The sequence below is a fragment of the Chrysochloris asiatica genome, unplaced genomic scaffold, assembly GCF_000296735.1.
Source record: "Chrysochloris asiatica unplaced genomic scaffold, ChrAsi1.0 scaffold00301, whole genome shotgun sequence".
NCBI classification, from domain to species: Eukaryota; Metazoa; Chordata; class Mammalia; order Afrosoricida; family Chrysochloridae; genus Chrysochloris; species Chrysochloris asiatica.
The window spans coordinates 2360217-2375035 of NW_006408819.1; the positions used below are offsets into that span (position 1 = coordinate 2360217).

At 49.7% G+C, this 14819-nt stretch overlaps 1 protein-coding gene across 1 annotated transcript in view; it reads right to left on the reverse strand.

Annotated features, from left to right (window-relative positions):
* Positions 1-5007: 5007 nt before the first annotated feature.
* MTMR1 (myotubularin related protein 1) overlaps positions 5008-14819 on the reverse strand; it is a 59636-nt gene continuing 49824 nt past the window's right edge. The window contains exons 12-15 of the mRNA XM_006874774.1: positions 12538-12630; positions 11163-11276; positions 9834-10010; positions 5008-5172 (exon numbers count right to left, since the gene is read on the reverse strand). Of these exons, the coding sequence (XP_006874836.1) occupies positions 5008-5172; positions 9834-10010; positions 11163-11276; positions 12538-12630 (549 nt within the window). The remainder of the gene's footprint in view (positions 5173-9833; positions 10011-11162; positions 11277-12537; positions 12631-14819) is intronic.

The following is a 14819-nucleotide window of genomic DNA, read 5'->3' on the forward strand; positions in this document are numbered from 1 at the left end:
ACACACACACACACACACACACACACACCCACCCCACCCCACCCCATCCAGGACATTTGCATCTTGGTCGTCTTTTGGATGACAGGTTTTCAGTGCCGGACTTCCAGAGAGCCGAGCTAAGTAGAGACTTTTGGGGGATTTAAGTGCAGACAGGGAGTCCTGGTGGGGTGTCTGAATCTCAAGGTCAGTGGCTCAAAATCCAGTAACTGTTCCTCGCAAACCCTGCACAAGGTTACCAGGAGTCAAAACTGACTCGACGGCAATTAACAACAAACAACAAAGTGCACACGTGCATCTCATGATAGTTCACTCTCAAAATTGAGGACTCTTCCAGATAAGTAGTAGGAAGCTGTGACTTTCAGGCCTAAATCCCGTGATTCCACAGGAATTAGTTGGGTCTGAAGGCTCACATGATGAACGTTTCTTAGGCTCATTTATGCATTGGAAATGAGTCACACTCACTTATTTCTCATTTAGTGACTATCTTATTAGTCAACATTTCAGATTTTTGACGCTAGTAAAAAAATTCCAATCATTTGGCTCATTAATGACGTCCATCTGAGGTGCAAGGTAAGCGTCCTGTTGGCTGTGATGCTTAGGTAAGTATCAGTGTGAATGCGCCAGCATCTCAGTCATATGGCAGTCACTTCCATTTTGCAATGCCACATGGTCATCCTCTATTTTGGCATAACGTTGATTTCCACACAATGGCCTGGTCTTAGAACCTGGTCTTTCGAGCCATTATGTAAGGAGTGGGTGTGCTTGATGGGTGTAGTAGGGGAGATACTAACCCTCCACTTGTGTAACCAAAGATACAGACATCAAGGAGCATTGAAGCTAGCAGCATGTTTGGGATTTGCTTAAAAAAAAAAAAATTCCAGATTGATGAGGAGGAAAGAGATGTTTGCTTGCTTTAGCAACACACATGATGGTGTAGGAGCTCTGCAGCCCCCATGTCTATCCCACTCCGCCAAGGGGCACTTGGGAGCTGTTCTCACTGTAGTCGACATTGGACCCCAAAGGCTGACCCCTCACTTGCATCGTCCGCCTCCTGTTCCCAGAGCATGTAGCCTAGGGCACCTGTTCCTCCAGCCGGAGCCTCAGCATTGGCCAGCTTGGGCCTGGAGATTGGTACCAGTTCCCTGCACCTCTTCTGCATGTGTGTAAATGAATTATAAACTGTCCAGTGTTTGCTTTAAACCAAGTCCAGCCTGACAGACCATTGCATTTGGATGGTGTTAAGGTACTTTGCTGAGTGATGCTATTTCCACCTGTGAGTGGAACACCACATTCCGTTCGTCCTGAGGCCAAAGGCGCTCTCTAGAACATTGTGCCTTCATTCCCTCAATGAGCAGCTTAGCGTCAGGACTCAATGTACAGAGAAGCCAAGGCCTGGAGATGTGGAGGGGTGTGCTCAAAGCCACCTGTAGGAAGCTGGCAGCCCGCTAGTGCCACCCAGAAGTAGCTGAGTAGTAGCTGGAAGCCTACGCGCAGGATTCCTAGGCCTCTAGCAGTGTTTGGAGGGCTTGCCTTGTGAACCAGGAGGAGAGCCAGGCATTGCTGCATGTGCAGTGATTGCAGGCTGCCTAGTATGGTCAGAGGGCGTATTTGTACCAAACCAGGCTGGTAAAATATCACTTAGTCAGACCTAGGGGACAAAACTGCCTGACAAAAGTCACCTGGGTCGCCTCCACCGAACATCATCTCACTCACTAGGGGACACAGGGCCTTTGGCAAAGAGTGACCTGTGGGAAGTAGTGTCGCTTCACCCACCCTATCCAGCCTTGAGTCCCTCAACTAAACCAGGCAAGGCAGGCCCACGTGCTTCTTGAGAAGCTGACCCAATTTCGACCGCAAAGAACACAGCACCTACACTGATGCTTGCGTGTCCCCACTGCCCCACCCCATGACACAAATCTTCCTCCAGGTTAGAGTCTAGCGGCATTTCAGATCTGAAAATCGGCTCTTAGCCTTATAGGCCCGGATGTATGATCACATTGAAGATTTCATGAGAACAAAGCATGCAAGTCCCACCCACTATCATCCAGTCAACTCCAGCTCAAGCAATCCTACAGGAATGCTGAGCCAAAGGATTGCAGAAATCATCCAGCAATATAATTCGTATCACATGCAAGAAAAACATTGCTTTAGATATTAAACAATGGTGGCAGCAGTCCTTCGATAGGAAGCTGCCAGAAACAAAGGCCGGATTCAGAAGAGGACATGGAATGAGGGATATCATTGCTGATGTCAGATGGATCTTGGCTGAAAGCAGAGAATACCAGAAAGATGTCTGCCTGTGCTTTATTGGCTATGCAAAGGCATTCTATTGTGTGGACCATCGTAAACACTGGAAACCATTGCAGAGAACGGGTATTCCCGAACACTCAGCTGTGCTCCTAAGAAACCCATACAGAAACCCAGAGGCAGTTGTCTGAACAGAACAAAGGAACACTAAATAGTTCAAAATCAAAAAAAGGTGGGCACCAAGGTTCTGTTCTTTCACCATACTTATTCAATCTGTATGCTGAGCAACTAATCTGAGACGCTGGGTGATGGTATGAAGAATGTGGCATCAGGATTGGAGGAAGACTCATTAACCTGTGAAACACACATTATACACCTTCCTTGCTGAAAGTGATAGAGGACTTAAAAATATTTACTGATGAAGCCCACAGCCTTCAATATGGATTGCATCTCAATGTAAAGAAAACAAAAATCGTCACCACTGGATCAATAAACAGCATTCATATCAGTGTACAAAAGATTAAAGTTGCCCAAGCCTTCATTTTGCTAGATCCACCATCAACTCTCATGGAAGCAGCAGTCAAGAAATGAAATGACATGCATTAGACAAGTCTGCTGCAGAAGAACTCTTCAGGAGGGCCCAATCCCTGGAGAAGGGCATACTTAGTAGAGGGTCAGCAAAAAAGGAACCCCCCTCCCCCCAATGAGATGGATTGACAGAGCGGCAACCAGAATGTGCTCAAAGATTGTGAGGATGACCTAGGCCAGGCCAGGGTCGCTAGGAGTCGGAACTGATTTGACAGCATGACAAAAGGGCTGCCCCATTGGGTTTCCAAGGCTGTGTCAAATTCATGGAATCACACTGCTGCTGGTTGCGCTCACGGAGTGTCTGGGGGGTTCAAACCACAAACCTTTTGGTTGGCAGCCCAGCACTTGACTGAGTGTGCCACCAGAGCTCTGAAATCATGTGGAGGTACTTGACATACATGTATTCTTCTGGGCACATAAGAGCGAGTCAATTCCTGCAGTTTATTATTACGAAGTTTTTATCAAAGAAAAATCTAATATTCTTAAAAGAGGGAAATCAAAACGAGACCGTAGAGCCAACATCCTCTCATTTTAATTCTCAATTGAAACAGTGCATCCGATGTGGCAAATACTGTACCAGCTTTTAAAAACCTGAACTGCAAAGGCTTTACATTCTAGTACACTTAAAATACACCAAGACAAAAAATCATGTAGGTATCCAAACTGTAATTCCAGTTGGTGGAACTCGGCTATGTTCTAGGAACACATAAAGGAAAAGGGTATGGTGCGCTGCTTTGAATCCAATCGGAAGTTCTAGGGCGGGGATGCCAGAGTGGTTGACCAGTAGCTGAACTCACCAGCTGTGCCCACTCTGCATGTAACAGCTCTGGGGCCGCTGAGGTTCAAAGTGCTCTTCCCGGGAAAAACCAGGCAATGTTCCCGTTTAAAGAAATCAATGTATCAATGAATACCCTCATTTAGTTTCTATCTGGACCATAAATCCAAAGCTCATTTCACTGAGACTTCAATTTAGAAACAAACCACCCAGATGATAAAGCCCTCACATTGATTTCAGATGGACAACTTCCCATAGAGAAAGCTTTCCGTGTCGCACTAAAGAGTCTTCAAGAATTAGAAGGTTCCAAGCATCTGACTATAAAAACATCTCTTCAACACCATTCTCAGAAATAAGGTTAATCAGAAGGGCTTTGCACCACGTCTACTCTTTGACACAAGCAGGGGGCTTTACAGCACAGCTGGGTGGGATCCAGCACTGGGGGTGGAGGTGTGGCTTGCTGGCAGCTGGGGATCTGCACCCGGCCCCCCCCCCCCCCCCGGCAAGGTGGCTCTGGTGCAGTAGTGGCTTTACAGGCTCGGCATGCAGTAGCGCCAATGCGCGGAGCTAAGGGATCTGGACCATGAGGCAAGGGGGGATGGTTCAAGCGTGTAACAGGTGCACACACTTAAGAGCTATGCCTCTTTAGGGCAGGTGGGTCTTGGGTTCCCCATCCCAGGGGACAAGTACCAGAGTGATGTGAGGTGTAGACGGGTTTAAAATGGCCAGGTGCAAATCTGGCTGCCAGCCCACCACCCAAAGCTAGCATAAGGGTTCTCGGAAAGCAGTTCTCACAGTACAGCTAGGCGGACCCCTCCTCGGGTGACTTACTCTAAACTTAAAAAAGGCCATAGGAAAATAAAGGCAGGTTTCTCTTTTTAAAAAATACCTTCTATGTACACGGCGGTCACTGGGCCAGAAGGAGGATAACTGGGGGAGAAGGCCATGTCTGTCTCCCCCCACCAAAGAGTTCATTTAAAAACAGTTTTCACCTTGTAGCAAGGGGCTGAACAAAGTCACAGGGCTGGCCACACTGAAGAGTGGTCAAAGTTAGTTTCAAATGAAGTAATTCATGGCGAAATCATTCCTGCAAAACGTCCTTAACCCTAAGTATTGCACTAATTCGCTCTATTTGCTCCAAAGCTGCCAGTCCATAGACTGCAGCTCACGAGGCCAACCTGACAGCCTGGGAAGCTCCTGAGGCCGGAGGGCACAGGCAGAGCGGCCTCCGAGCCACACAAGTGGCCAGTGGCTAGAAGGACCATCCAGACAGAAGGCCACTGGGCCTAAGCTGAAAAGACAAAGCAGAAGCTGCAGTGGAGAGAGCGGCCGCCAAGGGACTGTCAGGCCCTGCCCTTATCCCTGTGTGTGTGTGGGCGGCGTACTGTGCAGCGCCCTCAGACAGAAGTGTGCACTGGGGTGGCTGACTGGGAAGGTGAGGAGCCACGCTCAGACGAGGATGAGACGGAGCGCGTGGCTACCTCCCGCTGCAGTTCCTCCACCCTCTTCTGCAGCTCCGCCCGCACAGCCAGCAGCTCCTTGAGATTCTGGTGGATCGGCATCTGGGGAGAAGACACAGCTGATTCGTCACAGCTGCTACTGTCACTGAGAAGAAAGTCATATTGTAACTGGTCTAAGGACTTGGCTTTTAGTACCTTCCCAGAATTGTGCCACCAGCACCACTAGCTAAGTCCACAACCTTTGACCTCCCCACCCACTGCCTTCCTGGAAACCACTAATAAACCCTGGGTGTGTCCACACTTGCTTGTCCCTGGCATTTCATGAGTGGGGCCATGCGGTTTTCCCTTTTGTGTCTGACTTTTCACTCAACATCACGTTTTCAAGGGTCCCCCAGGACTTCTTGCCGCCCTCGGGCTGAGTAGCACCCACTATATGGACGGATCACGTGGTTCCCCCTCAGCTGTTGGACAATGTGCACAGCGCTGCACCGGACACTGGTGTATGAATGTCCGCTTGCATCCCTACCTTCGATTCTTCCGAGTGTCTAGGAGGGGAACTGCTGGGTCAGGTGGCACTGTTCATATTTAAAGGCAACGTTTCAACATCTTGACACTGTGAGGGCTAATGTCATGATCACTTCAAAATAAAGACACTTGGGACAGCCAGAGTCTCCAAAGTCACTGTCCAATCACTTCCCAAAGTGTACAGTGACCCTTCCCCACGAATCTGGCACCTCAGAGGACACTAGGTATTGTTGCTTCTGAATGAGCTAGGGCAGGAAGGGCACTTCAGAGCTGCCTGGCCCTCTGCTGGGCTTGGACCTGTGCTTAGGAGGCAGGTGGGGTTCCATGCACAGCCTCAGCACCACCCCGCAGTCTTCAATTTCTGTCCCGAAGGCCCCGCCTCTCCCCTCCCCAGCTTGATTCACTTCTGTATTTTTGCCTGTTTACAAAGGGCTCTGTTACTTAAAGTACTTCTGTGACACCAGTTCTTTCTACAACTTAAAGGTGGGTCCATTTCTAGCATTCAGAATGGGAGTAAGCAACCCGGCCCCAGGCACTGCTGGGTGCCAGAGCAGGGGCGCCCCCTGCTGGACAAGCCCTCCCAGCGGCTCAGCATTGCTGCCTGTCATGAGCCCAGGACCAGGAGCAGCTCTAGTGAAATGAAACGGATTTGTGTGGCGCACTGGTCCGCAAGGTCAGTTTGAACCACAAGGCCGGCGGTTCAAACTCACCAGCTGCTCCTTGGAAATCTTATACAGAGACGCTATGAGTCAGAACTGACTCGCTAGCAAGTAAACAACAACATGGGATTCCAAGTTCGATTACCTTAGTCTTCCACCACCCATCTCAGCTAACAAGCCGTCATAGGTACCCACTGGGGGCCCAGGGAGCCAAGCCCCAGCCTCTCCCTTGTGAAGCTATGGGGTGGGGAGGGGTGCGTGAAGCCAACTAGGGAGGCTCAGGCTGAGGTCTGCGAAGCCCTCTGCATCTCCCACTCCAGCCTGCACACAGCACCTTAGGGCATGTCCTCAGCCAGCTCAGGAGATTGCACACTTGCTACCCTCCAACCTTCTGCCTGACCTTGGCCCCCGCCCCCCCTACCCTGTGTAGTGTGTGTACTGCCTCACCTCCCAAGTATTGCTTCCACTCCCTGTGCACATTCCAGAATCTTCCAGGGTTTGGGATACGAATGTGTGAGTTTTCCCATCTGCCTAAAGCATCCTCTTTCCCCACAAGCTTGGCTTCCTCCTATGAGCATTCCAGGAGCACTCACTAGGCCTGCCAGGCTCCTTGTCTACTTGGCAGGGAGGAGCTACACAGAGCAGGACAAGAGGAAACCCAAACCACACAGCACTTGGTAGCTAGCACCTACCAGAACAAAACAGGCAGACAACACACCACTTGGGTGGTTACAGGAAGAAGGGGGCTAGGGGACAGGAGAGCAGGGGTATGGATGGCTAAAAGGCACGGCTCGCTGCTGAGCCCAGCAGTCACTCTTTGAGGACCTGCTAGGCAGTTTTTTTTGTGGTCCATCACGTGATCCCAGTCACTTCGCAAGCTGGCCACCATTCTCCACAGCCAGGTGGGCCTGACAGCGGATCTCTTAGATGCAGTGCATCTAAGTGGGTCTAGAGGAAGGAGACATCCCTGAGGCTTAAATGCTGCCTTGTGGACCAGAAGCTCCCATCTAAAGAGGCAGTCATTTGAACAGAACGAGGGGTTGAAATCAGGAAAGGTGTGTGACAGGGTTGTATTCTTTCACCAGACTTATTCAATCTGTATGCTGAGTACATAATCCAAGAAAAACGTGGCATCAGGATGAGAGGAAGAGTTATTAACAACCTGTGTTATGCAGATGATACAACCTTGCTTGCTGAAAGCCAAGAGGACTTAAAATACTTACTGATGAAGATCAAAGCCTTTGGTATGGATTGCATCTCAATGTAAAGAAAATAAAAATCCTCAGCACTGGACCAATAAACAACATTCTTATCAACGGAGAAAAGATTGAAGTTGTCAAGGACTTAATTTTGTTTGGATTCACTATTAACATGCATGGAAGCAGCAGTCAGGAAATCAAACAACGTATTGGATTGAGCAAATGTGCTGCACATGACCTCTGTAAAGTGTTTAAGAGCAAAGATGTCAAATTAAGGACTAAGGTGTGCCTGACCCAAGCCATGGTATTTTCTATAGTTCCATATGCATGTAAAAGCTGGACAATGAATAAAGATGCCTGTAGAAAAATTGATGCATTTGAGTTATGATATTGGGGAAGAATATTAAAAGTTCCATGCATTGCCAGAAAAACAAACAAATCTGTGTTAGAAGTAAGTACAGCCACAATGCTCCTTAGAAGCCAAGAGGGCAAGACTTGGTCTCTCATACTTTGGACATATTGTCAGGAGGGACCATTCCCTAGAGAAGGGCATCATGCTTGGTAAACTGTAGGGACAATAAAAAAGAGGAAGACCCCAACGAGATGGACTGGCACAGTGGCAGCAACAGTGGGCTGGCTCCAGCTTAACGACTGTGAGGATGGTTCAGGACAGGACAGTGTTGCATTCTGTTGTGCCAACTAACACCACCCACCAGTCACGTGTCCAGAGCAGGGTCCTGTCATCTGGCCTGAGCGCCACCTCTCCTCCCATCTGGTCCTCTCCCACTCCCCACCACAGCACTACCAGAAGGAGCTTTGTAAGCACATGTACTGGCCTCCTCAGACAGCCTCCTCTTTGCTTCCAAACACTGCGGGCACCAGGGTACAGCCCAAACTGCAAAGATGCCACACCAGGCCCTCCCAACCAGCTCCCAGCTGGCCCTGCATCTTCAGGGATTGCTTTAATCACGAGAGGCAGCGTCTCGGAGGCTGAGGAGCACACACGTCACTGCAGGACACCCTTCCCAGGACTGTGGTCCCGTTCAGCATCCTGAGATCCAAGTGCTCACTGAACAACATCCCGTGTAAAACGCCCAGTGTCTGGCACATGTGAGGTTGTCGGGTGGTTATGACTGCCGTTTACATGACTGTCAGTATTGTCATCAAGAGCCGACCGTGACCCTGAGAGAGGGTCTGTTATGCACTTAGCAAAAGCAACCTTTGGGTAGAACTGATCTCTGGCCTCCACAATTTTGTTCTGATGAGCACAGGGACCTGTAGCAGAGGGTGCTCTTGGCTCTGGGGGTGGGGGTGGGGGGTGGGGGGATGTTCCTTGTGGCAACAATTTGCCCTGCTGGTCAGCATCTCTTCAACTCTCCCACTTGCTGAGTAGAGGGGGACAGCGAGTCTAAGGGGAGACACCTCGGTTCAGGCTGTGGCTCTGATTGGGTTTTCCGTGAATGCATAAGAAATTCTGTGGACCATGTACATGGTTGACAAAAGTGCTCGATTGTACATACTCTACTTTGTAGCCCTTTGCCCTGCTGCTAAAACACATGATGCGGAAGCCACCCCAAGAAAGAAGAACTTGGCAAAGGGCTGAAGTGGGTCAGAAATACCGAGTGGCAAGGAGGAAGCTGGTGGCAGAAGGCTGACGGGCTGGGCTGAGCACGGGGCCTCTGTGCCTAGCATTCTACATAGAACCTGAAAGAGCTAGAAGAGGAGCTTCTCTGTAATCCAGACCCAAGTGGCAGGGTGGCAGCTTCTTAAAAGGATGCTGATGGCCCCAGCCACTGCTCCGGCCCTCTGCAGGCTTCAGGGACAATGGTCATCTCAAAGAATGCTCTCCCACGTGCTCAGTTTGCATTATGGGATGATTCAACCTAGGAACAAGCGTAGCAGGGGCGTCCCTCTATGCCGAGCAGGGGAAGTAAGAGAGAGAGGGAAAGGGAGAGGAATGGGAATGAGTTCCACAGAAGGGTCACACCAAGCCACGGTCACCTGCTGGCATCGAGGCCTCGTGAAGGCACATCAGGGGCTGGGGCTCGGGGAGTCAGAGGACATGGGCCAGGGAGCAAGTATGGCGGGGGCAGGGAGGGGCACCATTTTCCCTCCTGCGCAGCACACGCCGCCAGGTCTGTTGCACCAAGAGATCGCCACCCCACGGATAGGCTCAAATGCAGTGACTAGGAGACTACCTGTGAGCCCTCAGCAGCCGAAAAGAGAAGTGGAGAGTTGAGCCCTCACCCAGTGGGCTGTGTGTGGGAGGAACCTGCTGGCACCAAGGTGAGGGCTCAGGGCATCTGTGGACCCTGCCCACGCACGTGCTTTTTAAAATAATGCTCTCTTAATTGGGGAAGAAAAAAGAAAAATAGGATACCTGAGGCCTCATTCGTGGATTCCATCGGACGTAATAGTTTACCCATAATTCCAAATGACTCAGACTAGCAACAGGATATAACACGTGGTTTTCGTAGTTCACAAAGAAGGGATTTGAAAAATCATCAAGCTGGCTATTGATATAAGACCATAAAGATATAGTCTTTGTATAGATATCCTGAAAAAGAGAAATGATTGAATGCATGCAAATACGTTCAAATTTCCTTCATGCCATGAAGAATGAGTCCTAGTGTGGCACTGTAGGATAAGCACTGGACCGCAAGGTCGGTTTAAACTGCAAGTCAGCGGTTCAAGCTCACCTGCTGCTCCTCGGAAACCTTATACAGGGTCGATATGAGTCGGAACCGACTCGATGGCACTTAACTACAACAGAGAAAAGGACTTGAATAACAAAGTGAATTCATACATTGGAAAATTCTGGAATATTTACTAAGCACCTCTAGCCCATGCCATGCATGGCCTTCTGCTGGGGACAGTATGGAAACATAACAACTGCTGTCCTGGAACACCTGTCGAGGTCAGGTAACACCAGACCAGTGTGTCAGTAGAAGGAAGAGCCAGGAATTTCTACTCCTCTCTGAATGAAGGGAGAATAGGATCAACTGCATGTTTTTTTTCCCACCTTTGCTGTAGTTTGCTTTTATGACTTAATAATCAGGATTGCGGGTAGAATTTACAGTGCAGATAAAATTCTGTCACTGGAAAACCATGACCCGCTTGGGGGAAATGTACTAGGGTGGCAGGCAACTCTATCACTAAGCTTAAAGTCACCCCATCTCACAATACACTCTTTAGATACACTGGATCTATTTGCATTGCTCATCTGAAAGAAAACACCCAAGCCCCCAGGTCTGCAGAGACGTGTACAGGGTACATTTACCATGGACCAAGCACACAGGTAAAGTCAAAAGGAGAAGATGGTGAGGCTAGGAGACACTGGCCACCGTTCTGTCACAAGCTATCTGCACACAGGCCATTCAACTCGGACCTTTGAATTTGTTTTCATATATGTATAAGAACAAAACCCAGTAATCATTCTAGGGTCCCAGAATAACCCAAATTATGATGAAAAAAAACAAAACAAAACAAAACAAAAAGGAGAATTCACACTCTCTGACATCAAAACTTACTGCAAAGCCTGGGGCATCCAGTGTGGGACTGGCATCGGGACAGACACAGACATTTACAGCCAGCATAGCACCAGCCCAGGCCGTCCCACCACCCCTAAGGTCTCTAGGATCGGGAACACTGGGTGTGACTGCTAGAACCCTGAGAGCAGCGGGCTCAGGCAAGCTTCTGATGCACTCACCTCTTTGAATCGCTGCTGTTCACAGTTGCACAAAAAAGTCCCAAAGAGACAGCTATAAAGGTGATCCAAGATTGTGATCAGGAAGAGCTCATTAAACTCGAATGCTGAAGGAAACTTCAATGGAGAGAAATAAAAAGGTCTCATTGGGCAGACCTGGTCTAGACTACTTCTCTTACTTTGCATAGCTTTAAAAGGTCCAGGGGCTAGAGTAAGGGGTCCAGGCAGGCTGGGGTGGGGGAGCCGCGTCACAGGTGTGGCTCCCTTGATCACTGGGGCTGGTGGAGAGGAATGGGGACTGGTCATCCCCAAGCTACTGGGCAGGTGCTCCAGAGTGGTGTTGAGGCCGCCAGCAGGAGGAGCTGGCCGTCTGGTGAGCATCTTTCTTCCTGGTTCACTCCCACATGATGAAGCAGTCAAAGGCATGCTGGTGACCGGAAGGGGAGGGGTCCGGCCCGGGAAGGGGAAGCCAGGCTGGGCTCTCACTCCTGAGTCACTCTTCCCTGCAGCTGCCCTTAGCTGGGTGGCACCCACCACGTGGGAGCCTTTTCTCTCTCGTTCTGGGTGCTTCCTGCACACCCCTCCCCTCTCCTCCTGTCAGGAGGGTTAAGACCCCAAACTCAGGCTTGGATGTTGGAGACCAGGCACAAATCTGCTGCAGCTATTGACTAACCAGCTCAGGGAAAAGGGGCCCCTGCAGAGCCCAGTTCCTCTAGGTGCCCTAGTAGTGCAGTGGTTAATCACTAAACTGCTAACCAAAAGGCCAGCAGTTCAAACCCACAAGCTGCTCCACAGCAGGAAAATGAGGCTGTTTGCTCCCATAAAGACGGAGCAGTTCTACTCTGCGCTCTAGGCTCAGTATGAGTAGAGATGGATTCGAGGGCACGCGGTTACTTTTTTGTTGGTACACTGGGGTTCACAAGAAAAGAGTCTTGGTGGCACTGTGGGTTAAGTGTTGGGCTGCAAACCACAAGATCAGTGGTTCAACCTACTAGCCCCTCCCTGGTAGAAAGATAGTCCCGTATGGATTGCTGTTTAGTGCAGCTGCATAGGTGCCGACTCAGTCCCTGTGTAGAGTTCCCGAAAAGCAGCTGGTGAGTTTGAACTGGCAACCTTGCGGTTAGTGGCCCAGTACCATGTCTGCCACCTGCAGACTCAGCAGGACCCAGAGAGAAGAGAATGATAGCAGCAGGGCCTGGTTTGCAGAGCTGGGGGACAAGACCGTAAGCATCTGCAAGTGAACTGAATGGAACGGAACTACATCATAGAGGGGGTCAGAGTCGGCACCCACACACAGGTCTTCCCTTTGGATGAGGGTGCAGTGTGAGGCTATCCAATGTGCAATTTTATGGTTCGGGGCACACTGGGGATCTCTTACCTGTCTTGTCATTTGCCAAACACAGTCAATAAACTGAAGAAATATAGGGGATCTGTCCGCATCAGCATGGTTGTCATCACCATGACCCACTCGCTGAAAGAAAGAAGAGGTGATGTGTTTTCACGTCTTCGATCGTCCTCTTCAAAGCCAGTGTAAGCTGCCTGCAGGCAAGATTCAGTTCCCATCTGTCTTCCTCAAGGCTTAGCATGGTTCCTGACCCATAAGCAGCACTCAAACATATGTACAGAAAATGGCTGCTAGTGGCGGTGGCACCACATGGTAAACATAATCAATGGCACAGAATTTTGCACTTAAAAATGGCTACATTGGTGACTTTTTAGTTATATCTAGTTTTCCACCATAAAAATGTTTTTCTTTTAATATAATTCAATTAACTTTGATAACTTTTACGATACAACATTTCAGCCTGGGCTATTTTCACCTACTGCTTTCTGATTTCTTTCCAATGTGGTGGGTGAGTTCTGGACATTAGAAACAGGTGGCCCACAAACATTTTAGTTCAGCTGATGGACGTCAGCACCACAGATACCAAGTGCAGCAATCAGCAGCACCTACTACTGTACATTGAGAGCATGCTGTTCTCTCCCATTTTTCAGAACTGCCAGATCTGAGACCCAAACTCATGATAACAACTCACAAGTTCTAACTAGATGAGTCAGAACACAAGTGGAAATGAGGTGGGGGTGGGGTTCCCATTCCAGGAGCCCAGGGTTGTGCTTCATTCCTTTGGATGCTTTATGAGGTATAATGGATTCATGCTAAAAGGCACGAATCCCAGAAGCAGGCTTGACAAAACCACTGTGTCAAAAGTTACAAATTGCTATTAAAAAAAAAAAAAAAACCCACAAAATTTGAACAAGAAAAATATGTGAAGAAAAAAAAAAACACAATTAGAGGACTTCCAGCGCTTCCCTGACCAGGCAGCTCAGGTAGGGTAGTCTCGGGGAAAAGGGGCGGAATCGTACATAGGAAACCTCTGGCTAGCAGACAGACAGCCTTTGAACAAACATACGATCTTATATTTCAACATTCTGAACTTGCTTTTTTAAAAGATCAAATTGCTAAGGAATTACAGGCATTTTGAGCTTTGGCCTGCATGCACGCGGCTCCCGCTTCCGCGCCCACGCCGGCGAGTGCCTCTGCCCCCCCCGCAGACCTTGGAATGCAGGGCTAGAGCAACCCCACTTAGAAGGCTGCATTTTCAGAGAAAAGGAAGCATAAACTAACAAAGCTGAACAAATAGAGAGGGATATTGGCGCGGATATCATGAAATGTGGGGTACCCACGGTACAGAGAGACTGAGAGTGGCATCTTTTACGTCATCAAATACAGACACTACCTCCCTGAAGCCATTATCCCTAGCCCTCTACTGCCCCGGCCTAGACTAGCCCTCTGCCAAACCGCCGAGGCTCAGGAACACCCAAGGCACAGGCCCACCCACTGAGGCCAAGGCCCTCCCAAGGTCCAGACACTCCCACTGAGTCCAAGGACTGTCCTGAGGCCCAACCCACCCACAGACTGGTCACAAAGGCCCAAGCCAACCAAGGCCCAAATTGCCTGCCTGCCTCACGGCCCAGGCGGTCCACAGCCCGGTCGCCGCCAAGGTCCAGGGCCCCCAAGGCCCAACCCGCCATGTAGCCAGGTCGTTGAGACCCAGGGCCCCTGAGGCCCAACCCGCCGCGTAGCCCGGTTGCCAGGGCCAAGTGCCCCTGAGACCCAACCCGCCCTCAGACCAGTCCCCCAGGCACAGGACCCCTGAGGCCCAAGCCGCCCGATGCCCAGCTGCTGATACCCAGTCCCCTGAGGCCCAAACCACCTGCCCGAGGACCAACCCTCCTGCAGCCCGGTCGCTGACGCCCAAGCCCCCAGAGGCTCAAATCGCCCGCCCTAGGCTCAACCCACCCGCCCAAGGCCCAGGCCCAATTGAGGCCCAAAAAAGTTACTCTTAGTTAAGCAATAAGGAGAGTGAAAAGGGAAAACTACATTCTGATCATATCTTCCTGGAGGTAATCAGAAAACATAAAAAATTACCAAAACACATAGTTAATTATTAGGACCACAGATTAACATTAAACATGTCCAAGAAGCAAAAGCAGATGACCATATCGGCACACGTCCAGAAAAACGATAAAATATCTGAGACAAATGAACCAGAAGTAGACCTTCTCTCCATGCTGCAAGGAGGGCAGGCCTTGGAAATACCTGAGAAAGAATTCAGAAAAATGATTATAAAATGTCCCAAAACACTTTACAATGGAGTT